Here is a 26,797-nt window from a genome sequence, read left to right on the forward strand (position 1 = left end):
CCCCATTAAACAGTTTATTACAACACTACATCTACTGTAATCAGTGGTGCTGTATACAGACATTATATGAACAGTTTAACATGAACAAACTACTATAAAAACAAGCATTTACTTGACTTTTTTCAATTGCTTGCACATTATAATTGCCAAATGTATATAACCAGTAATAAAGTTGCAAAAGCTATAAGGTTTAAATCACACAGGTTTCCCTCAAATAAAACAGTTAAGCAACATAAAAAAGTAAAAGAGCTACTGGTTACCATGTATGCAGATTTGCTTTATTCAGATCTATTCCTGTTCATATTATCCATGAATCCTTACAGGCTCAGTTCAATCACATGAAGCAAACTGCTGGACAAGCATCTTTCCTTGAAGAATGTATCTTTTCTTGCACGCTGTTCCTCTTCCTTCAGCTGTAATGTGTCAAAATTTGTGATGTAGATTTTGCTAGTCCCCAAAACACACAGAAAACTGTTGGCTTATCTATACATACACAACTCGTGCATCTACTTCACCATGATGTTAACTAACACAAAACACCCAGAAGCAGTAGTTACTCATTTGAAGTAGTTCTCTATTACAGTAATTCAAAATAAGATTAGTGTTGTTGTACAACAAAGTTTAAAGAATATAAAATTCATAGTTAAAGTATTGATGATAAAGAAAGAAGTAACTACTGCTTCTGTGACTGTCTGCAAAACTTTTATGTATATAACACTTCCTAAAGTATGCATTCTGCAAGAGTAACTGAACGAGAATTTAAAGTAATTTAACCACAATTAGATTTTTACATTTTTACCTGCCCACTTACATAAGTTTCAAGCTGGTTTGACATTTAAGTAATTGATTGTATAATGAAGTGGATGGCTCATAGCTTAGTAACATTTAAAAGCACACAGAATCTGACACCAGTACTTCAAAAGACTAGTGGCAAGCTGGATGGGGTTCACATCTAAAAATACACACTTGCAGTTATGCACAAGAACCCACTTTTCAATTAATACAATGTAGATTTGCAGGTTTCCTCACTTACTTGCCCTTGAAAAAACCCCAAGTTCTACTTTCTACCCTCATCTATTTTGGCAAATCAGGGAACCACACAATTCAAAGTTAATTACTGTAAGATTTCACAAAATATTTGGGATGGTGTAATTCCATACACTGGATTTCAGTTGAATTCCATTACAAAACAATTAGCTATCTTAATTTCATTAATAATTCACAATTTCAACATTCAATAATTTCAAAATAGTTTCAATCAAATTCTTTTAAAAACTCAACACATTAAATTATTCATTTGAAAACCAAGACATTTAGAGAAGCAATTTCATGAACGTGCATCAGTACACAGCTGTCAAATATTCTTCTACTAGTACAATAATTTCAAGGCTGGGAAAACTAAATACGTGATTTTTCTTCTTCACTTCCTGAAAGGGATTGTAAAAATAACTTGAAAAAAAATCCAAAATATAACCAAGTAGACCCTATACACTACAGTATGCACATAAATGAATCCATATCAATGAGTGAAATTTCTTCTCTTATTCACAGATTTTGTCCCCAGGTCCTGAATGCACCAACCAGTAACTACTTTTGGGGAAATTCTTTCTCCAGAGGCCAATGTTTCCATAGGAGTTATGTACTTTTGAAATTAATTAGTAGCAAACCCCCACAAGAAAAATATGTTTGAAGATGTGAGCTAAGTTAGGACAGCCAAGAGAGAATCTCAGTTTTCTAGTGGAGGAAGTCAGTACCTGACAGCTGTGAGACTGCACATCAGAATTTGCTGCTCTCATCATACAATTGCTGCAGCCAGAATTATGGATCTTTATTCTATGTCAACAGTTACCAGATCCAAAGCGCCCTATATACGGTTTATAATACTACCATAAAAAAGCTTCAGTTCCTGGGAATAATTTGCTATATTCGTAAAGGTACTTATAAAACTACAGGAACCCTAAAGAATGCACAATAAAGTGAATTTAGGATTAATGCCTTTTGATATAGGACTCTTAAGATAGTCAGTATCACACTGAGTCTTCATTTTTAAAAACATGACCAACTAAAATCCAAAGTGGTGCACATTTTGGTTCCAAGTATTCTGCCATTACATCTTGGCAAAACTGGAAACTCTTATGGTTCCAAAAAGAAAAAATCTGTATGGATTATACCTGCGTACTCAGCCCTTTTCAGTATTCTACAAGCAAGTAGAATACTGAAGTAACAAAAAAACTTTTTAAAAAATTAAATCTCTAGTCAGTATTTCTTGGCATCTTTCCATCTGCCTCAAGCTCATACTTAAGCTATCTGTCCCATGCACGTGTTAAGAGTTGTACAATTTAACACCAGACAGCAATCAGTTTCTCAGTATTTCTATTAAAATTTACCAAATCTATCCAAATTTCAGACTTAGGTGTTGAATAGAAACTTTCTGGTTTAAAAGTTAGGGATTTATGCCAGAACATTTCACAAATGAAATCCAGAACTTGAGTGATCAAACATTTCTGTATTTATGCAAGATGCAACTGGAGCACTTTTTCACCCACAAAGACACACTCTTACAACAAAAGCCCAATAGATTTCTTATTCATATATGTGAATAGCATCTTGCAATAGCAGCTCTTATTTTTTTACTTTAATTCCAATTATCCAAATATTCACATAAAAGCTTTCAACAGCCTTTAAAATTTTGAAAATTCTACAGCAATCTTAGAGCTGCATATACATATACCCATCAAGTTTTATTATAGTAGCTTATCTTCAGAGATTGAATTTCAATCCCACATGTTCACATTTCAGTAAAATGCACAATATACATTTGTTATTATATCCTAGAAACACCAAAAGTCCCAGAAAGTATCAGCTTAAAAGCCAAAAACTTCTTTTTAAGTTAACCTACATTCCAGAACATCACAAAATACCCCAAATATTCTGATGCTTTAGCTATAACATAGTGAGAAAGAAGGAATTTCAAGCTTGACTTTCTATTTGTCTTTCAGCATGTAAGCAGAGATACATGTGTGGTTCTGTTCTGTTCACCATCCACATACAGAATATTTTATCAGCACTACAATCTTCTCACATTTGCTGCCTGCTCCCACCTCCTATTATGAGTGTACTTACCTGCTGTCTTTGCTCAGTCTTAGTGTATAATTTAAGATCAACACAACAACAATTTCATGACTCTATAAATAATTTTATGTGGGGGAAAATCCTCCTAAACTAATTTCATTTGTCAGGTATATTTCTTCTATTATCCCAGCCTGTCTATTGACCAAAACTAACTGATGAACAGAGAGGTGTGTTCAGAAAATTTAATCTTTAGTTTACAAATTAAAAAGATATGAATCATTGGCAAGTATTTTTCACATTCATAATTGAGGAAGAGACAAAAAGGTAGATCAAGCTGCCACAGGAAAACATAAAAATGAAGATTTCTCATGTGTCTCCTTTTTTTTTTTTTTTTTGGTAGAAAGAAATCTTAGTTCTCAAACCACAATGAGCAAAAGTAAAAAAGTGACTTCCTTTTCATTCTTTGAAAAACAATTGCATCAAACCAACAATTTCACTTCTGTGTTTCATATGCCTAAAAGTTTCTTGGGGAACTTTTCACATGGATCAAATTTGCAAAAACTAATGAATTCACAAATAGAAAAGCCCAGGATATGAGGAACAAAAAAATACAAGTGTGTTTAAAGACCCCTCAGAAGTCAATAAAATTACAGCAACATACTCATGGCAAAAAAGTAATAGAACTTACGCATTTGAAAATAAGTAGCATAAGATATTCCGTTCATTTTTTAAATCCTTGTTTCACCCTCAAGAAAATCAGATTCGACACTGAACATTAACAGACAAACTATGTTTCTGCAAAGCAGCAGAGTAATGGTAAAACTGACTTTAAGAAGCACATAAACCAGTGGCACTGCTTGCCTCTATCATGCTATGCCGGATTTCAAATACTGAATCAGATGCACAAATCATTATTTCTCTGGTGAATGCTACATACAGAATAGTGCTAGCCCCACACAAAACACACAATTGGAGAAAAAAAAATACTAGGTAAACAATATTCATAATAATTTAAGACTAAGATATAATTCTAGACAGGTATATATACCCAGGTTTTGAACAATGTTACCACACGATTCACTTACTATTAACTAGAAGCTCATTATTAAAATAGCCTACTAAAGCCAGGCATTTGCCAATTTATTACAAGGTTTTTAAGAAGGCTAGTTTCATTCTTCACTTAAAGTGATTAACAGCGCACTTCCAGGACTGTTAGAATTTAGAGAAGCAATAATATAATGAATACTATGTAAGCCATCAGTAACATTTCCCCTCCTACTGACACAAACAATTCCAACCGTGTTACTTCTTGAATCACTCAAAAGGTGAAAGTAATTTCAGAGTGATCTGAGAGCAGTTTTTGAAGAAGCATATAAGCCTCAGAATTCAAATTATTTTGCTTACAGTGGTTTGAGAGCAGAAAAATCAGAGAATAAACATGAAATAAGGAGTACAAAGTCTACATACATATCACCTGTTACAATGTTGTGGTTTTGTCTTTGCAATTCAATCCAAATCCAGTTTAAATAGGAAATAATCAATCAACCCAGTAACAAAAACATAAAATGAAAAATTTAACATTCAGCAGTTATAGAAATTCAGACAGATTAAGACTGGGACAAAGTATCAGCTAGAAATACATTACTGATTATCAGTTTAAAAAAAAATGCTGCCTAGTAAGTCAGGACTCATGCTGAAAGTTAAATTAATATTCTGTTTGTACACATTAATTTTGCTGTTAATTCTTCTAAATGTCATTCTGTTGGGTTCTCAGTTTTTTTGACTAATACAGGTTAGACACTTGTCTTAAATCCATTGTTATCTTTTGTATTTACAGGCTTTCTATGAGCAAAGGCAATATATTCCAAGGAAGCATTCAGTTTATAGTAATTCAGGAGAATGGATTATCAATGCACATTTAAGTCAAGGCACAAAAATATTGCAACAATTTAATATTAAATCATGAAGTGTACAAACAGAAGTGCAAACACCTGATACGGTACAACTAAACTTTTAGAGTTTTACTGTTATGAACATATTTTGTAAGTTATTCCAATTTAACCCATCTCTATAAATGTAATACAGTACAAACCGAATTTCACTGTTTACAAAAGTTTTCACAATGGACCCTTAGAATCCTTCTGAACTAGACGTGTAACACTTTGGAAAAAATGCCAGTACAGTATCACAGTCATGACTATAAGTACACAATAAGGAGAAATATAGGTGCCATTCATAAAGTGCAGGCACAGAGGCAACTTCATGTTTTCTGGCAAAACACAGTAATATGGGGAATAACTCATTTCAGCACTGTTGATATTTATTAGATGACTGAGTGTTAAATCAGTTTATGAATATTATTCAATGTAAAAAATGAAACAAAATGTATGGGAACATACATCTTAGTGAAAATGAAACATACAAACCAAGAGATAACTGTATTTCTTTTATATGTGTGTGTGTATAAATATATAAAAACAAAACTACAATAAAGCTCTTCTTCATAAAGACAGCAACAAGACAAAATGCTTACAACTTAAAAAAAAATACCAAATGCTTTCATTTACATGTAATATGCTAAATTTGCTATTTAAATCAAGTTCTTAGGACCTATTTTCTTTGCACAAGGGAATCTTACCAAGACACCCTTTTGAAAGAAAAGAGAAGTCCCAGCACACAACAAAGCTGAAGGATGTTGCAAATATAAATCCCACCTGAACTGAGACTGAAATCACAGCCTCAGTGTAAATAGTGCTTTGGAAATTATAAAATGCAACCTAATGCTGTCTGATACATATTCTTGGGGTAAGAGAGAAGGAAATCTGTACTTGGCACAGTAAATCTATATCTACTTGCACAACACTAAATACAAAAAAATTAAAGCTAGATTAGTAAACTATGACAAAGGTTAAAAAAATTCTTTCATTCCAGACTATTTCCAATTTTTAGTAAGGTTTGCTCATGTCCACCAGAAGGAAAACACTCTGGAAATGCATCCATTACTCAGCTCAATGGTTACCTCTATTGGCAACTAGTAACAACTATTTGCAAATATCAAAAATATGCAGTTATTATAAAAGGTAAAAGCCCAGTTCAACAAAAGAAATTACATTTACTTCTGTTATATATTTTTACGTTCTTTTATTTTACAATTAAGAACCAGAGTTGATATTTTTACTAAATTCCAGAAATATTTCCACCAATCCATTTTTAATGGCAAAAAAATTAACAGAAATATACTGCTAACTTTATTTCAGCTGCCATGTTTCACCTTCCTATTTAAGCCTCTGACTCCCCTTCTCTAGGTCAGTTATTTCTTTTTGCCTCCTGCTGGTATATGAACCTGAGACAACATCCCACTTAATTCTCAACCCACTAGAGCATTTACTATCATAATTTGTTCTCTCCCAGAGGAGTGCCAGTGACACAAAAAGCCTGACTGAAAAACTGACATTTAACACATTCAGAACTGTATTTGCTCTTAGGACTACACTGCATTTATCTGACTTTTGTAAGTTTTGCTCTGTAACATTTATAAATGAACTTCCATGAACAAAAAACACATGCAAATCTGGAAACTAAATCTGAGGTTAAATGTAAGAAATGGAAGCTAGGCAGACAGGCGCATCTGCAAGCTTCAATTTCAGTCTAGATGTAGTGGAAGTTCTTTCAAAAAGGGAAAAGACCACTAGAGAGCCACTATTAGGTAGGGCGTAGTTTTTTTTTTTTCAGTTGTCAAATGTAAGGAGTCATGAGTGGCTTTAATTCCCAACCCTCAAAAAGGTACATTACATAATGTAAACACTTCTATGTATTTTAAAGCAGTACATTGAAAAAATAATTATTTAGCATCCTACTCTAGCTGTCTAGACTTCTGATGCATACAAGACTTCAGATCCATGGAATAAAAAGTGCATTAGTTTGTGAACAAGCAGAGAATAATCTATTATAGTGGCATATGTTCGTTTGCTAGTCTTCGGAAAATGATTTTACTACCAGAAGGGGTGACAGACTGAAAAATCAGAGTGGTGGGCAACAACTGATAATAAATTTTACTTAAGGTTGATACCTGGATTTAGCTAGAAGGCAGAAGATACTGACAGGTCACATTTCATAAAATAAAGAGCAAAATCTGCTTGTATTTCCTGAATTTGATTAAAATTCACCAGGGAAAAAAAAAAAAACAACCAAAAACAACACAAAACAAAACAACAAAACCCACAAATACCAAAACCCACAAAATCACCACCATACCTGTGCAAGGACAATAACTGTATGGACATTGAAATAATCCACACACAATCTATGAAGGGCTAAATGCTGCAGTCCTTACAGAAGTATATTTTAAAATACAAAATTAGTATTTTTATTTACAATTAAGAAATAAAACTATAAAATTCACCTTTTAAGATTACAAGAACAGTCTGACTTATTGCCTTTTAAAGAAGTGGTTAAATCACATTTCATAAAACTGGGTACACTATTATCAGCCAAAATAAAAGAAATGGCATGCAGAATGTAGAAGATAATTGCACAAATACTTGCTCCCTCCCAAGACCAGTTAATTACCTGTTGTTACTTACCTACGTTCATGTCAGGTGCTGCAAGAAGAAAGTGATTCAGTACATACTGCAGGATCATTTAAATACAGACATGAATGGTATAAATAATCTCAAACCTAGGGTGCTTATTTTAGTAAGTCAGTAAAGTTCAAGAAGATGAAAGAAATGCTCACCTTTAACGGTGACGATATTCTCTCTCTCTGTCTCGTTCTCTGTCACGATCTCTGTCACGATCACGATGCCTCTCTCTCTCACGGCTTCTTTCCCGGTAATAGTCATCGTGACGATCTCTGCTACGTGATTTGTGGCGCCTACTTTTTTCTCGTGACCTACTGTGGTCCCTCTCTCTGGATCGCTCACGTCTTCTAAAAGAAATTACTTCATTAAACTTTTTCTTCAAAATACTTGTCATCCCCATGCCAGTTTTGTACTCTGCTTATGAGATATGAGGGAAAGATCTGAGGTGTATATTTGGATATAACATTAAAGATATCTGGTACAAACACTGGTGACTAAGAACTCAGCTACAGGTAGTAAGGGGCACCCACTTTCTAATGTAGCAAGGAAAAGTCAAAGTACATACTGAGAATGGAGGATGACTGAAACCAGCTGAGGGAAATGCACCTCATCTCAAACAATCACTACAACATGGCTACTAATCTGCATATGGAAAATGTGGGCCAAAACCACTAAATGAAAACTAAGAGTTAAACTGAAGCTAGTCAGGTGAATTTTGAAAATAGGGTTAATTAAAAGACAGCTTCTTAGGTTCAAAAAAGCCTTGTTTGGTTCCTTCATGTATTTCCTGTGCAACTCAGCAAATCATAGTAATTTCATACACACTTCAGTTTCTTCTATGTAAACTAGTCCTGCACTACACCTTCTGTTTTTTAAGTAAGAGCAGATGGAAGAGGAAAGTTTTACCTGGATCCAGAACCATAAGACTTGGACTCAATTCCATGAAGACAGTCCTGAAGAGAGCTAATAAGTACTTTGCAGCGATCATCTGCAGATACTTTGGACTGTTTGATTAAGGAAATTGCAGTTACCAAGGTCTCTATAGCACTTCCATAGTCCCCTGAAAATGATGTAAGATCAGGATCAGAAAATTATGCAAATATAGATTTTTATCTGTAACAGTATTACCATTTTGAGTATCTTCTCTTAAACAGCCATCTAGATAATTTACAGTAGCACCAAATATTAAAATAAGAAGGCTTTCTTGGAAACTAACTGAAGCACAGTACAAAATCAGTCATAAGCTGTACCTAAATTCAGCATCCTATCAGGAAAATGTGGTTTCAAACCTTTCAGATTCCTAATTAAAAAAAAACAACCCTATAAACTCTTTTCAGTCGAGTGGAATAGCAAACACATTGAGTTTTACTAACCAGCACTGGCATCTGATACAGCTCTTGAAATGGCACTGCTTGAGATCGCCCTATTTCTATTCATGATTTCTTCAAATTCTGCTTCACTTAGAGGTGTCCTCGCAGCATCCATTTCTCTGCAAGCAACAAAACTAGTATTTAAAAGGTTAAGAAGAACTTCAGAAGCTATCATTGCAATTTCAACAATCCAAGTTTGCAACTTTAAGCAGTGACAAACAGAAAAGAAAGCAGGATCTGGGTTTGGTTTTGGCTTTTGTTAAGGACCATCATTACAGTATAAAATCCTGAAAGCTTAAAAAAAAACCCCAAAAAACCCCCAACACACCAGCCAAACAAAAAACCCAAAAAAACCCAATTAAGACATTGCTGTATAAATACTTTTTCTTTGTTCATCCCATCTATTTCAGCAGCACTTAATATTGTGCTTGACAAATATTTACAATTTTTGTAAAATCCTTCAAGAAACAAAAATAGATATTCCCAACTGAATGGATGTGGAAATACATGTACTAGGCAATGCAGCTTTGAGCAAAATTAGAGAAAATTTTCATAACAGTACTGGAATCAGAACTATATGATCCTGTTTCCCAGATCTTAACTAAGACCAGAATGCTGCAACTTTTGAAAAACAAATATAGTTATCATCTTTAAAACACTCAATTTTCTAATGATATTTTACAGTATTTGTCAGCATTTTACAGCAAATTTTTTTTTTTTTTTTTTAATTTCTGGTCAAGTTCACAGTAGTCCAATTTAATCTCCCTACTAGTCACAGTAAGGAGGAAACAAAGCAGAATCCTCATACTCATTGCACTTTAATTATCAGCTACCTATACAGGGTTTGCAAAGTAACAGAAGTAAACCTAAATTTTCCCAAAGGTTTTGCAGTGTCCTATTAGCCAGTCTCTGTGTAATATAGAAAATTTGGATAAATGTGTTAAGAGATAAATGCTGAGACTGTCAAACTGGCCCACTGCTTGATATTTCTAGAACAGTGTTAGTTCTTCTGGTAGAAAGAAAATGCAGAATAATAAGCAATGCTATCCTCTTAATTGCAAGAAGTGGAACAAGATCCTATAGCCAGTTTAGCATAAGAGGAAATGTCTAAAAATTCATACCTCCCTGAGTTTTGAGTATTATTTTTCGTGTGCCTCCCATAGAATGGAATATGTAATTTTTCTCTTATGGACATGTTATTTCCAGTGAAACGCCTATGATATATAATTAATGACAATTTAAATAGTTACGGATGATAGCTTCAACATTATTAATGAAAATACTGGACAGTAAGTTATACTGTCCTATTCCCACTCCTTCCCTCCCCAGACATTCTATAAACTGCAGACAACCTTGATTTTGTCCATCCAAAAACACCCAACACCTTATAGTCTTATATTTCCGGCAATTAAGCCAAATTCTTGAATTTCTACAGGTTTTTTTTTTTTTTGTATGAACATCACATGTACAAATGCTTGGGGGGGTTTAAACTTTGTGGTAAAAAAAAGAATCAAAGCACAACATCTTTGCAGGAAACATTTTAAGCCAGAAAAGTGTGTCTCATGCTAGCAGTAAAATAACTATTGAAAAATTCAAATCTAACTATGTAAAATCATCTCTCTTACAATTTATGCCAACATTTTTGACCAATATAAAATATGGTGAAAATCAAGAAACAGCAGCAAGACAGAGATGCTTGAAATACAGATGAAAAAGATGTTTCAAACAAGATGTGAAAAACTTGGCAAGTCAAGTCAGGGACTTAAGAACTCTGTCGCAGACAGGATTAACCACAGGAAAAGCCACTGCTACAAACACAGCAAGATTGCACCAAATGAGCATCCTGAAACATCTTGATAGCAAAGGAAGGTAAAAGTCTTGCAGTAAATTCACACCTGGCTTTTAAGACAAACACCAAGTTTTAATTAAATCCTCAAGAAAAAAGGGACAAGCAATGCTGCTGAAAGATGAAAATGGTATGATCTTGGTATGACCTCAACATATGAACATACATGAAAAAGAAAACTCCAGAGCATTCTTAAAAGGCACCTTGCAAAGCATGATGATACAGGTAAAAGTCAGAATTCCAAGTTAAGACAGAAGCACAACCAGAAGCTGCTGCGTAAGAAGTGATACATAAGTTTGCATGTAGACCACATGGAATGATGACACTGTCAAATACAGTGAAGACAAACAGTTCAGAACTGAAAAGGGAAGTGAGATTACTGGTGTTGCATTTCAGGATTTTCCTCCTGTTGCAAACATGTTTCTCAGATTTATTCCCTTGGAGAAATTAAAAGGGACAAACTACAATATTGGTGGGATCCCTTCTGGCCCTACTTCTAATTGTTCCTAACATTTGCATTAAAAGGGAAAAATCAAATGCTTCCACCAAGAGGAGTAAAATCTGCTACCCAAACACATTAGACGAAAAGAACTCACCTTCCAGGTGGCCCATAGTCACCTCTGTCATATGGTGGAGGTCGGCCATACGGATCTGTCGGAGGTGGGCCACGGCTGTCTGAAGTGGGTATGCCACTATTGGCAGGTGGGGGGAAGAAAGCTGGATTCACATGTGGTGCTGGTGGTGGAGCACCTGGCGGTGGCCCAGGGAGATGTGGAGGAGGAGCAAGAGTCAGGGGCGGCCCAAGAGGGCCAGGCGGACGAGGGGGAAATGGACCCGGAGGTGGAGGTGGACCCTGCTGAGGTGGTGGTGGACCTGGTGGTGGCCCATAGCCTGGAACTGGTGGTGGAGGGCCTGGAGGAAGTGGCCCGAGTGGAGGCTGACCAAAAGGCTGTCCTGGAAACAGAACTGGTGGTGGTGGACGATCACCACGATTAGGAGGTCCAGCTAATGGAGGTGGGAGGACCTGACCAGGAGGTGGAGGGCCTGGTGGGCCTGGTGGGCCAGGAGGACCTAAGGGTGGACGTGGGGGAGTTTGTCCAGCTAAAATTAAAAAAAACAAAACAAACAAACAAAATTGAGTGAATAAATACAAAGAAATAAAATTCTTTAAAATTCTTCCTTTTTTTATTCTTAAAAACAAAAAAGACAAAAAATAAACCAACCCTCCCTCCCTGAACACTACACAACATGCACAAGACATGTACGTTCCTGCTTCGGGTCCAGTAGCTCAGAAAATTTTTAACTTATCTGTATCTATTAATACTAGATATCCAGAGATACCTAAAAGAACAACATTATCTTGAACACTGACAACTCCCCTCCTGAAATCACTTCATTACCTGCTGTTATTTCCAAAACCCACAACAATATTACAAAAGCTAGAAAACGTTGCATTTTACTGCAGCTACTCTTTCATATGGGGCTTAAGAAAAGATATTTATAAAAAAATATATAGAGAAGCTGTATTGGAGAAAGTAATGTAAACGCAGTATCCAAACATTCTTTTAGATTCTCATTATTGTTTTTAAAATTTGATTACATCCCCTGGACTGTTGGTAGACAATCCATTACTGAATTACATTTTCTAAAAAATATGTCAGCTGAAAGAAGAACTTCACTACAATGCCAACCTAATTGTTTAACATATTTCTCCTACATCTGATACCTAACTAAACACGAAGACCTCCTCTTCAAATTTCTGGTGTTTTAAGTGCCTACTAACTGACCTGTCAGTGGGCATCAATCAAAGTTGAATTTCTGATCATGTGCAAACTTGTACTACAATAAGAAAATCAGCTACTTTACAGTCTGCAACACAGGCATTCTCAGCACATATAGCAAATCAGAAAATCTCAACTACACTACACTAAAGCCAAATCTACTTGCTAACATAATCTATTTTAATTTTTTTCATAAATATGTATATTGACACAGTATAAATAACATATCTAAAAAAACTACTGTCTTCCTACTAAATTTACTAGGTACAACTTCCTGTTGAATATCAACAAAGGAACAGTCAAATCCTACAGTCTAGCTGTGAATGCTAATTATAGCTCAAAACTGAATTGCCTTGATCCTTACCCTTTCCCAAATAAGTATGCCACATGGAAACACAATTAAGATTGGAACTCCATATGTGCAAAATTTTACCTGGGAAAGGTGGTGGTGGCCCTCCTGGCCCTGCCGGTCCAGGGAATCTGTCTCCACCTGGAATGGCACCTGGAAAACGGCCTCGACCTCTATTACTAGGTGGAAATGCTGCTCGTGAGCTTCCTCCTGGGGGACCAGCTTTACCTTCCCCAGACATCTGGCCAGACTGTGTGGCTGCAATGGAAAAGCAGAAGTGTCATTACATAGATCAGAATAGGTTAGAAGTATTTCAACACTTGGTCTAAAGCTTTATGCAGTGCTAAAGCATGACCTTATGAGTACCAACTTGCTCCCCATACCCAAACCCAGTACATTTGGGGAGGATTCTTTGTTAAAATACTATGCCTAATACTAAAGGAAGAGGATCTGGAGAGACTGCCAGTCCTTCCTTCAATGAAGCCCAAGGCCACACTGGGAAACATAAGATATGGTGTTAAAGTACTACATGGAACCTCTCTTCCCCCTGCTATCATAAATACAGACCATCCACACATTAGAATTTAGTCCAGTTTGTCTACAAATGGTAAATTTCTAAATGCTCTGGTGCCTTTTTTTTTTTTTTTTAAATTACATCTGCAAGAAACTGAGAAAGCATCTCCAGCTGTTAAGACAAGAGCTGCACGAAGCTGCAACCTTCTTTCAGAATACAGCAGCTCTTCAGTGTATGAAGTGATTTCTTTAAACAAAGATACAACTTCATTCACCTGGGCTCTAAGTATTTTATGCCTGTTTTAAACTGCGTAGAAATTACAAGATGTTGTGCTAAAAACCTGCCATTCTACTTTTTCTGCTTTTCCAAGACAGCACTTAAGGAAAGCTTACTTTTCCTTGACTGCATTTCAAATTGACTCAGAAACTGTTTATTACACGGAGTTACAACAGGATTCTGCCCATGCAATTCTCTTTTAGGTAACAAATCCATCAACTTTTTGGAAGATGCTTCCGATCCCACACCCACAAGGGCAAATCTGAAAGGAAACAAAAGAAGTCACACCACAATTTGTTCATTTTCTGACATCCTGATGCCTCATGAAAAAGATTACACACAGTAAGCAAAAGAATACTTGACAACTAGACACTGAAAATGTCCCACAGGTCTTAGAGCAGTTTTCAGAACAGATAAAACAATATATCCTAGGCCATAAAAGAAGGAAACAAAAGAGCAAGTACAAGATGCATCAAAGTTTATCACAACAAAGGCAGCTTTTTGGTAGAGTATCAACAGATTACATAATGAATGCATATGACCAGGTTATTAAGCATAAACTGTGTGCTCGTTGCTGCCCAAGAGACAGAAAGGCACATTCACGCAGTGAAATTTAGGTTGTCAGTGAAAAATGGGCTCAAGCATTTACTTTAAACAGCTAACGGAAAATAAAGATGTATAGAAGAATTTAATAATGAAGATTGGGATAACAGCATTTACACTGAAGAAAAACAAGCATCACCACCACACCAACTAAATAGGAATTCCACTAGGAATAGTCTTAAATGAAGATGACTAACAAGCTTTAACCCACAAAATAATGAGACACGCAATACCATCATAAAAATTTATACCTGAAATTTAAGTCATTAGTATGAAATTATATGCCAAATAATTTCTGCATCAATAAGCTAAGATGAGCAGTTCAAAGACTGACAATTAAGAAAATTGAGAACTTCTTCCCCTCCCAAACTTCAGTCCACCTATAGAAAAAACAAATTACAAGTTCTTACCCTTTAGACTGGCCATTAGCACGATTTTCAAAAAATTTAATCTCCAAAATGTCATTTACCCCCAGTGAATGAACTGCTTCAGTTAAGTCTTCATCTGTTGTCCACTGAAAAATATTTTTAATATTCAACTATGAGAGCTTATCTAAAACACCAGGCAAATGGCAAGTAAATTTTCCATGGATTTTTGAGTGTGTGTGTGCGGGAAATTGATCCAGAGAAATACTTTATTCAGGCTGTCAATATATTCTGACTTTTGGAGCAGTCATTTTTATTTTACAATTCAACAATTAGTTCAGCTAATTCATGCACCTTTTACTGATTCCATTCATGTACTTCAAAATGGAACAACTTAAGTCAACAGTCAGGTCCTTTACTTACCTATTAGCTCCTGAAATACTGTAATAACTAATGAAAAAAACACCTACAGTAAGAAATTATCAGAAACAAAAAAACCTCATATTGTTATTTATCCTTTAAACTAGAATTTTGCATATGTGGGCCCTGAAGAACTTGATTTCATGTAAACACATAAAAGCTCCACTTAATTTAGCTACTGACCAGCTCTTTCACTGTTTAACTGCAATTGATCTAAAAATGCTTTAATTCTAATAAAGGTAATTGTCCCAAAGATGACTGCAGTTTAGTGAGTTTTATCATAAACCTGTTCTTCTTGGACAGAGAAATAAACCTCAAGACAAATACCTGAAAACAGTTATGCTGAAAGAGTCACTGCCCATGGAAAAGGCCCTGGAAAAATGTGAAAAGTAATTTCAAGAAAATCACAGAGAACCTTCAACCGCCTTTTAAACTAAAACTTTCAGCAAGAGTTTACTAAAAACTGAGTTTATTTAGTAACCTTGAAGTATTTACAGGCACAAAGTATTTAATAGTTTAAACTTGTTCTCTTCTTTCATTCGGTTCTCTGAAAACCCTAAGAACACAGTCTCCTTTCACAACACTTAAAACATGACAGAAATTCTGAAGTTTATATTTACTGAAGACTTTCCTGATTTTTACGATACCATGATAGATCCAGACCGGCTCTCCGAATTTCAGGTAAAAGGAAAAATGACACCACAACCACAAATAAAAATTAAAGAAAATCAAACAAAAAAACAATAACAACCTGTTTTTGATACTCATTTTATATAAAACATTTTATAAAACATTATATAAAACATAAAGCAAAAAAGTTTACAAATAGTTACACTTGTAATTAAATTCCTGTCTACAACTAAACAGCAGGAAGATACTTACCCAAGTGAGATTTCCAATGTACAAGGCAATTCTCTTTCCAGTATAGGTATAGACAACATTTGGTGCAGCTCCTTTACCTACATCATCCCCAACAGATGGTGGAAGAGAATCCATGTAATCACGATCCTCTGGAGCATCTCCATTATTTGCAGATGGAGAAATTACATCATCATATAAATCAATCTGATCATGCCCACCATATTCAGCCTCCTGAAATAAAAATACATCTTGATTATAATTAATATTATTCCTAAAACTTATTGAAGCAAAAGTTGTGGTAACTGCAATGTTCCACAGGCAAAGTGAGTCTGACTGACCACCTACACAACATCCCTGCTGAAAAGCTAAGCGCCAGTTTCATCCATACCAAAACATATAAAATTCTTATGACTCCTATTATATTTTAAACTTATGTGGAAAAAAACACTTCTGGCCACTGTTTTCCATTCCAATACTTTTGCCATTGTAATATAAGCAGAAATAAAAAAATCCACAAACCCTACTCCCAGAATTGTATACAGCAGAATGCAGAAGTGTGATGGTTTAATCCCAGATTGCAACTAAGTACCACACAGTTGCTCACTCACTTCTCCCTCCCCAACCACTCTATGGGATGGGTGAGAAAAATCAGAAAAACAGTAAAACCAGTGGGCAAAGATCAGTTTAAAAACTGAAATAAAATAAACTGCCAGTCCTGAGCAGTAATCAGCCCCTTCCACCCAACCCCCACCAGCTGATGTACTGGGCATCATGCTCTTCCATCTGATGCATTCCTATAATACAGAAGGACCCATCAATAAACTAGGCATATTGCATCTCATCTTCTGGTAGTTTATTATACAATGGGGCCCCTTCAGCACATGGTATCTCCTCCCCTGGTGACATTCTGAAAACTTTGTCTTCTATACAGTCCATGACCATTTCCAAGATTCTTGGGCAACTGGGATTTCCTATTTGAGTTCATTATATGGTCACTGTAACCCACTCATTTCATGTAGCACCAGCTGCACGATGCACAGAGAAGACCCCCACTTTGAACATCCAGCCCAGCACTGGCAGTCACTGGGGAGCTGGAGAAGCTTCTTTCCAAAGCAGCTCAAATCTCAAGTCCCTTGATTAGACTCTGGTATTTCTTCCAGCTGGAGTATAGGAGGCCTCTGTATGCCCAGTTCCAAAAGAGAGGACTGGAGAGGGACTAGAGTCTCCCCTGGTGCTTTCTGCCAGACACTGAAGGTAGGGCCATTTGCCCTGGCAGCTGTATAGAGCACATTTTTACATCTTGCCCTGCCCTGGGGCTGTTGCATGAACTATGTCCCACTTAATTTGTTCTAAAGCTTGTTATTGCTCAGAGCCTCATTTGAAATCATTCTTCTTCTGGCTCATTTGAGAGAGGGCTTAAAATTAGACTGCAAACTGGAATATGTGCATTCTCCAAAAACCCACAACACCTAAGAAAGCTTGTGTTTGTTTCTTACTAGCTGGTGGAGACATTGCTGCTGCTTTGTAGACCACATCCATTGGCATCTGACAACCACCATCCTGCCATTTTACTCCTAAAAATTCAATCTCCCATGCAAGTCCCTTGACCATACTACGTTTTATGGTAAAATCCGCTTTTGGAATAATTTGGATTGTTTTCTTCTCTTTCTCAAAAACTTCTCTTGCTGTATGGTCCCACATGATGATATTATCAATGTATTCCAGGTCTTCCAGAACTTCACCCTGTTCCAATTCAGTCTGGATCAGTCCATAAAATTGGTAGTGCTATGTCTCCATGCCTGGGGCACTGGATTCCAGGCTTACTGGACATTCCTTTAAGTGAAAAAAATTGTGGCCTGTCAAAGGTATTGAAAGGCATTAGCAATGCCAATTGTGGCAAACCACTTAGCAGCTATTGACTGCAGCTCACATAGGGAGTTCCAGCATGTCGAGTACAGCAGCACTCCAGCACACATTCAGGCCACCATAGTTCAGTCAGTCTCCACTCTCTGTCACATTTCCACACTGGCCATGTGGTCCTGCTGATCACTGCTTGACTCTCCAGTTGATAACTCAGCTTGTGAATGGGAATCGTGGAGTCTCGGTTGGTGCAATGCTGCTGCCATTGCAATGCTGTGGCAGCAACCAGCACCTGTTCTCTGACCTTCAGCAAACCCAACAGAAGGGTCCTCAGAGAGAACAGGCGAGGCAGGCAGCTGCTTAACTTCCTGAGCCTCTAACGCAGTGGTACTGAACACCCACCAGTTCCCCTTTGGGTCCTTGAAATACCCTCTCCCAAAACAGTGTATGCCAAGGATGCACAGAACCTCCGGGCCAGACATGGTGGGGTGCTTTTGCCACACATTTCCAGTCAGACACACCTCAGCCTCCAGTTCTGTCAGATGCTGGGTTCCCCCTCCCTCTCTCCAGAAATAGAAATAGGTTCTGCTCCTGCAGAGCTTGATGGCATTGGGGTACCCTGTGCACTAGAGCCTTCCACTCCTGCAGGCCTGACATGCCAGGCCACAACATCCATACACTCCCACAAACCCAACATATGAAAATGGAATGCTCTGGACAAGTTTCTGCCACAAGGATCACATGCACTGGAATTCTTCTGGGTCTGTGGCTGACTGGGCACTGTCTGGGTCATAAAGGTACTGGATACCCAAGTGGCCTTGGGTGACATGGAACATCTTCCTTGAAGGGACGTCTTTCCTTCGCTCTCCACAGGAGTCACCTCACAGAGGCTTAGGACTTGTGGCCCTTTGCCAACTGCCTTGTCAATGCCTCTGTTCCTTAGAAGGTGATCCCAGCTGGTTGGTTTCCCCATCGTCTAATTCCAGGCTCCTATCCCTCTTACCCAGCATCTGAGCAGTCAGGTGTTTACCTGCTCACCTGGGTGATGGCTGAAATCTTTTGCATATTGCACAGCTCTCTCAGGGATAGGGATTGTTCTCTTGTTCTGCCTCTTCCTCCTGTTCTTGTGATGGCCCTGCTTGGTTCTCCTTTCTTAAACAAGCTCTCTTGCGTCCATTTCTTCTGGTGAAAAGGGGTGACTGATACTGGCAGGGGTTGGTACTCTGGTTCAGCTGCATCACCCATCGCAAGGGAACAAGCACATGCAACCAAGGTTTGAGTAGCTGCAAATATTTGTTTAACCCTAAACAAGACTTGGCACACAATCATGGCTCCAGGCAATAGAGCCATGCTTGCTTCAACATCCCTAGAATATTCAAAACTTTCAAGAGCTACTGTCATTAGCCTGGCAGAGATGGGGAAGATGCAGGATCATGCCTCCTCCACAGGTGAACTCTCAGAGGATTAAAGGTAAAAGGTGTAATCATTAATAGTTTCCAACAGATCACTCACAAAGTACAAAGATGACAGGAGAGCCGAGTACAAGTAGCAGATTATTTTCACAACCAGTAATTCTGTTGTACCATACACAAATGCTCACAGCATCATCGAATGCTTTGGGTTAGAAGAAACCTTAAAGTTCTTCTAGTTTCAACGCCCCTGCTGTGGCCAGGAATATCTTCCACTAGACCAGATTGCTTATGTTAAAACACAACACAGTAACTTTAGACCAGTTTCCACGGGTGATAAACAGCACAACAGGGAGCACACACTGGAAGTAAGGAGTTAAATGATGGAGCTCTGAGAACAAGCAGAACAACTGAGAACATAAAATCAACGTTGTGTCCAACTACCGAACTAATATAATGAATGCATATAAGAATTTTGTTCTAGCATGTTCTAGTCAGATTTGTTGTTTTCTCAACCTGTCAAGCCCCACGATGGGTAACAAAAAAAGGGCTGTGTGGTTTAACTCCAGCTGGTAACTAAGTACCACACAGGCATTTGCTCACTCCGCACCCAAACCCTGTGAACAGGGGAAGGGAATCCGTGAAAAGGTAAAACTGGTGGGTTGAGACTAGAACAGTTTAATAACTGAAATACAGTCAAATATAAAAATAATAATGGGGATGATGAAAAAGAAGACAAAAAAAGAGATGAAATGATGCACAAGCGAGTCAAGTGATGCATAACTATTGATGCTCACCAAATGCCCACCCAGTCCATCTGCAAGCAGCAATAGCCCCTCTGAGCCAACTTCCCCCAGTTTACTGCACTCTCATACCTGGCTCCAGAATAGAAACTGCCTCACCAGGTTTTGGTATCAGAGGTATTTCAGTATCCACTATGAATTTATATCCAGAAATTAACAGAAGCATCCTAGACAGAATACTTGAATATGGCAGCTAGAGAGAACCAAGCTGGACTCCACAAAATACAGGCCACAAAGTAGGGAATCCTTGCTGTAAACCTAAGATATCCACAGCCATGATCAAAAGATCCACTGTCTTGAAAATATAAAAATATTATCAACTACTGCTCATACAAGGAAAGTGTAACTAAAATAAATAATATTAATTTTTTTAAAATCCAACAAACAGGTAAGCTGCATTTTGGCAAGTATATTTAATCCTCAGTAAACTGCATTGTCCCAATAAACTTCAATAGAAAAAATCTCTCTCCAAAGGCAGGCTTATCACAATTAAATGAAGGGTTTCATATTTCACCTAGTCTATCCAGTTCTCAGTTTGATTCCTCCTATCACCATAGCTAATGAAATCAGGTTCATAGAACTGCCTAAACATGACATCTTAGGTAGATTAAGGTTGATGCCAAAAGGCAGTTAAAGAAGTCCTCTGCTAAATGTGCAGTAACTCTAGTCATCTGTGTATATGAATGATATATGTATATGATGACTCCAGGGAATTAGAATTTAGTCTCGGTACACAGATGCTAAAACACCAAACTTACAGCAGATGTATGCACACTAACCTATCTGCCTGAGGTCAGCATTGCCAAAACACCAGAGTACGCAGCAGTCCACAGCTCTGCTGCACTGCCCTAGCAACAAACTCCTCTGAAACAGATCGTTTGTATCACACAGGCTTTCAGGTCTGGATCAGTGGAGAAAAAGAATTATTAAGGCAGCAGAGCCTGTATGCAATTGAGAGGGGGGCAGGGCAGTCCCAATAAGCACCAGTTCTTAATTTAAATAAATAAAGACACAAGAGAAAACCTGATGTTGTTCACTAGAATTTCTTCTCACATCATGCTGGTTTTGCATCAAGCATGGAATTAATTCAGTTACCAACCTACCAGCAAGGTGTGTGCATAGATGATTACAAATTATCCAAATCAGCAACTCTAAGTGTAGACAGAAGAGAGGTGTCCTGGTGGACATTGCACAAGACCCAACAACCCTTTCTCCTTCATATGTGTTCTGTGGGAACTTGACTTAACACACCCTTCCTTCCCAGATGCAGAAGAGGAAAAAACTACAGGAAATGTTACTTCTCTACTCTCAGCTATTTAAACAAATGCTCTGTCTGTATCAGGAACCAGTTGACCTCTTCTAACTTAGTTACAAGAAAGACATCAAACATGAAAAGAAATTATTTCTTCTCAATTAGTACATCACAATCTTGCAGATAAACATGCTAAGAAACAGTGAGCACTGCTGTTCTGGTCCCCTCTAAAACCAAATCGGACAGAAATGCATTTCCAAAGTCCATGTTTTAACTAGACCACCGTCTGAAATACTTGGATCATAAAATCAGGACTGAAATTTCACATTCTGCGCTAATAGACAGAATTGGGTGAAACATTCCCATATGAAAGCCACGAACACAAAGAACTTCACGTCCAGAAGGGACAAACTTAACATGTTATTTTTTCTTTGGAACTTAGTGGTCATATTCCTCTGAGCTGCTAAGAACCACTTACTTCCTTTACCAATGCTGTTTGGAAACGGCTTTTGTTGTTGTTCAGGAAAATTTCTTTAAGCTGTCCATATGTATGTTAGAACTTGCTCCTTCTGCAGAACTTAGTCTAATTTAAGAGTTAAACACTAACTTACACCTCCAAAAACAAATTAAAAAAACACCAGTGGGGTGAATTTAATGAAAAATATTTACTGTTGCTTCTGGGGAAAAAAGCCAAAACAAAACAAACTAAACTATCCAGCTTCCCCCATACTGTTTTTTTTCCACTCAAGTTACCATATTTGTGGTCAAAAACTCTAAACACGTTAGTATCCTCACTTAAAAAAAAAATAAAATTGTAGGTCCTGAAGAATAACAAGTTAAAGACACAAACAAACACATTTCTGGTCTTGATTAACTGTCTGAACATACAAACTGGAACATTAACCAAAAAGGCAGCCTTTGATACTTCTGAGATAGCAAACTGCCTATGGCAGAAGTGGACAAGTTTGTTAGACCACAGGATTCATGTTTACTCTACAGGCCAAATGATCTTGGCCCTACAACCAGCGCAGCACTAAAATTTAAGCAACCTGATCCCTTGTAACTAAAAATTACAGAGCAATTACAGAGTTACAAAGAATAACTAAAAATTTACAAGTAGTCAAAAATACAAACTAAACATACATAGTATCACTGTTCACATTAAAACAAAGTGAAGAGGTGCCACATAAGAAGGTCTGAAGTTTTTCCAGAGTTTGATATTGACCAACATATAGAAGTTATGTGTTCCCTTTCAACAGAACTGACAAAATGCATATGTCATATCACCATATCACCTATTGTGGACATATTTTATAACTCATGCAGGTCTGCCAGCTCATGCTTTTTCTGACCAGGACAACCCTACTGAGTAGAAATTTATTATACCACAATGTGTCCATCCCCTCCCATGATAAGACACCTGTCTTTCCAATATAAAGGCTGTTTTTAATAACTAGCTTTTACTGGCCACTAAATGCTAGCTTTTATTATTTATCACACACACTAAAAATTTCCTTTGTGTTACAGATCTGAAGTCAAGACAGTAACTAACACATTCCTAAGATACACTGTAGTTTTCAGATAATTAGCCTCTTAACTGCTTATTCCATCTAAATACATTTTATTATCCAGTTACAAAATAAAAAGTGAATAGTCTTTCATCCCTAATTTGTTATAATTTGTTAGCATTTAAACATCAAAATAGAACACTACAGGCATGTTTAGACATATCAATAATGCAACTATCCAAGTTTACTCATTGAGAGTATAAACAAAGCAAGCACCTTTTCCACAGCATTAAAATATTATATCCTTAAATTCTCTTGCATCCTCCTTCTGATCAGGAAGATTGTTATACATATAATGAAAGTTTTTAAATGCATGTTTAACTGCATTCATGAGCACATGTGGAACAAAAACACCCCAGGCTTGAAAATGCAAAGCTGATTAGAGCATCAGGGAACTTGACAATGCATGGTCAAATCTGCATAACCATAATAAAGCAACCCAGTTTGTTTGGCCAAACTGGCCTCCTGCACAAGCTCCTTATTATCTCTGTTACCACACAGCAATATTCTAGGGTTTTGTGTATACAACCACACCCCAATATTTGCCCAAGCACCCCAACCTTACTGAGGGTCTTCTGCCCTTGAGACAATGCCATCCTCAGCTATTTGTACACAGGTAACAGTCCTAACAAGCATCACAGATTTCCCTCTCTTGAAAAGCAAGGAATGTGACGTGGGGAGATGCTCAAGATGAAATATTCCATGCAATACCTATTTCTAACAGGGCACAAGCAATGCATGCAGAAAGTACTATGTTTATGAGGCTATCATCTCAAAATGAGACTTTAAATAAATAGAAAAGACTGCTGGATGGAGAAGTCAGCATAAAAGAAAAAAAATGAAAAATTACACAACCAAGTTCTCCAAGAAAAAGAGAGAAAAAAAAAAGAAACCACAATTTAAACAAAAATGTAATTGGTCAGAGACAAATTGACTGAAGCTATCAGCCCAAGGGCAAAAAATATTTTTATGATGAACAATAAGTTAATAAAAGAGTAAGAGGCAACACTTGCAGATGATGAGCTTCAGATGGAATAAGAAAGATGCATTTTTACTCAAAAGCTCTGATATCAACCTAGTCAGCAACCAACACTAAATAAGACAAGACAGTTTACAGCTGTCATCCATCTTAGCTAGCTTGTAAACCCCTGGCTCTGTGGTCTTTATTTCAGCTTTGTAACTTATGGTTCATTTAGCACCAATCAAGCCGAACATCCCTATCCTCCTCCTACTTGGAAAAAAGGCATTAAAAAATCCCAGAATAGCCTCAAGGACGAGTACCTTGAGGTGCAGAACAAGACAAAACAACCAAGGGAAATTTATCCAGTCACAAGTCTTAAATGGAGGATTAACTCCAGATGTACACAAAAGTTTTGTCCCAGCTTGGGTATAAATACAGCTATGCACTGCACCCAGAACAGCAAGCTCCACAGTATATTTTTCAGTCCCTGTTACTGCCAAGACCAGTGGAAAGGGTTTCTACAGTCCAATTAAAAAAAAATTAGTAAGTCACATTATTGTAAAACAACAAAACCAAAAACCAAGTCCATTGAACAGATATAGACAATAAAAGATAATATATTTTACAAATGTGGTGTTCTGTAAAATGCCCTCTACATAAACAAATTAATAATGCAAATCACTTTCTCCCTAAAGCATTTTCTTAATTGCCATCTTCACACCTCCATAGAACTATGTTCCATCTTATCCATTTAAGCTGTCAGCTTCAAACCAGGAACAGCAATTCATGAAAAAAAGTTCCTAGACAACTTTTCTCATGTCAGAAATAAGAGGTAGTAACTAATACAACTCGCCTTCTTTCATATATGACAGAAGGAAATGGGAAAGTGCAGAGGCATCAATCTCTCACAGTAAAACTTTCATATTGTCCCAAGACTTGCTCAATTCAACAATATTACTTTAAATATAAAGTCACAGAAATTAAATTTGGATGAGAACAAACAGCAACTTTTCGGGGGTGTGTGACACAGAAAAACACAGAAGAAAACCCCCTAAAACAAACAAAACGCCCAAATTCAAGCTTATGGAAAAAGCGCACTAGCGTGTTCTCACTTTTCTGCCCTATATTTTTCAAGATTTATGAACTGAAGCAACATACTGCAGAAATGCAAAGCCAACAGGGAAGCTACTGTGGCGAATACAGTGAAAAAAGCAAAAGGGTTCCCTGCCTGCTGGATTAAGTTAAAGATTCTCTTCATTCCTACCACCATGGCTAAAGAGAATATCAATAGTAATGACAACCTGAGCAGCAAAACAGATCATCCCCATCACTTTTGTTCTGGCACTCTCTCTTTCCACTATACTTACAGCACATAACTATTCTACTGTGAGGGCTTCTGCACAGATGAATTTACATAAACACTACCAGATTCAAGTAAGGGGTTTTTTCCCCCAAAAATTTTGATCTATTATCAATTTTATCTAGAATTGGAGAAACCAAATTCAAGTTATCATAGAGTCTCAAAAAATGTACTCTTCTGCTGAATGGTGTCTGTCCTAGGGCTCATTCCTGTTAAAATTCATATAGTAGGTATTCAACAGTAAGGGAGAAACCTTCATATGCAGACAAACTAACAGCCAATCAGCTTATCATCTCTTTTTAGTATGGCATTCTTTCATAATATACCTTTATGAGATTATTAATATTTAGAATTACTGTATTAATCCATATCAGAAGAAATAGTCTTCTGAAAAAGATACAAGTTGCTGAGAAAGTTACAAATTACCTGCGAATTCCAAAGCCATTACCTATTTCCCAGTTCTCTGTAGGACAAGCTGGCATACAGCTGGGGCCCGTAAGTGCGTGAAAGTGCAGGAACAAAGCAATCTGGGGCAACTCAACCTGGAACAGCGCAGGGCTCACTAAGAGGACAGATGGCACGCAAAACTGATACAAATATCGCGCTTCGGTAGGAAAGCTGGCACACGGCTATTTGATAAAGACGAGGGGCAAAAATAAATAAATAAATAAAGGACTAGAAAAGTGGACTATTTGTAATCCAGAGAAGTTACTTATTTCATCCACATTTCCTCAATAAAATACGAACTCGCCCTCTAAAAAAGGCTTGCGTCACTTTTTAAAACGGAACATAATAACGAATAAAGGGAAAAAAAAAAAAAAAAAAGAAAAAAAAAAAAAAAAAGAGAAAATATAAAAAGCTGGATACTTTCTCTAGTGCTACAGAATAAAGCCACACTAGTTCCGCCTCCCCCGCGAAGCGCGGCCGAGAAACAGCCACCGCTCGGCGGCTTTTTGATTCATCTGCGAACAATGGCAGCGCTTCCCCTGCGCCGCCGGCGGGAAGGGGCCGCTCTCCGCCGCATCCGGGAGGGTCCCGTCCGCCGGGCCGGCGCGGGAGAGCCCTCCGGAGCGGCCTCAGAGAAGGAACGGCAGAGAGGGAGGAAGGCTGGTAAGAAGCGAAAAAGCGAGGGAAGGACGGAAGGCGTTCCCCGCGGCGCGTCCAGCCCGCCGGCAGCAGCCGCTCCGAGCGCCAGGCGCGCTCTCCGCCCGGCCGGGCCCCCGCCCGCACCCGCGGCCCGGCCCCGCGCAGCCCCGCGCTCGGCGGCGGCGGGAGCGCCCGAACAATGGCGGCGGCGCGGCCGCCGCGCTGAGGGCCCTGCAGGCGGCGCGGCTACGAGGGCGGGCGAGGGAGGGGAGGGCAGCGGAGAGGCCGCGCCCGCGGGCCTCGCGTACCTGGTTGAACTCCTCGCCCACATCGGCGTAGATGTCGATGTGGTCCACGCCGTCCGCCATGGTCCTGCCCGGGGCCGCCGCCAGCCGCGCCCGGCTCCCGAGCCGCCGCCGGGAGGGGGAGGGAGCGGGGAGGCGGAGCGCGGCGTCACTTCC

The 26,797-nt window shown here is 38.0% G+C and overlaps 1 protein-coding gene across 4 annotated transcripts; it reads right to left on the reverse strand.

Moving 5' to 3' along the window:
- On the reverse strand, window positions 1-26,797 carry CPSF6 (cleavage and polyadenylation specific factor 6). 4 transcript variants are annotated; one of them, XM_056512697.1, is made up of 11 exons: window positions 26,645-26,786; window positions 16,059-16,268; window positions 14,802-14,905; window positions 13,905-14,050; window positions 13,083-13,256; window positions 11,465-11,969; window positions 10,144-10,236; window positions 9,026-9,141; window positions 8,559-8,712; window positions 7,808-7,996; window positions 1-413 (listed from the first exon to the last, which is right to left on the reverse strand). In XM_056512697.1, exons 1-10 carry the CDS (start codon window positions 26,702-26,704, stop codon window positions 7,810-7,812), a joined length of 1,749 nt encoding a protein of 582 aa, XP_056368672.1. In that variant the 5' UTR covers window positions 26,705-26,786; the 3' UTR covers window positions 1-413; window positions 7,808-7,809. The 4 variants fall into 4 exon arrangements, with proteins under 4 accessions (XP_056368672.1, XP_056368662.1, XP_056368685.1 ...); XM_056512687.1 differs by having other exon boundaries at window positions 7,808-7,999; XM_056512710.1 differs by lacking the exon at window positions 10,144-10,236 and having other exon boundaries at window positions 26,645-26,797.

Source organism: Oenanthe melanoleuca, chromosome 1A (assembly GCF_029582105.1).
Source record: "Oenanthe melanoleuca isolate GR-GAL-2019-014 chromosome 1A, OMel1.0, whole genome shotgun sequence".
Classification (NCBI taxonomy): domain Eukaryota; kingdom Metazoa; phylum Chordata; class Aves; order Passeriformes; family Muscicapidae; genus Oenanthe; species Oenanthe melanoleuca.

Coding starts and splice junctions, on each gene's coding strand:
- CPSF6 (XM_056512687.1), bottom strand. CDS start 26,704: ATGGCGGACGGCGTGGACCACATCGACATCTACGCCGATGTGGGCGAG. Junction 11,970..13,082: donor GCCACCACCACCTTTCCCAG/GTAAAATTTTGC, acceptor TTTTAATTTTAG/CTGGACAAACTCCCCCACGT. Junction 8,000..8,558: donor TCTTATGGTTCTGGATCCAG/GTAAAACTTTCC, acceptor AATTTCTTTTAG/AAGACGTGAGCGATCCAGAG.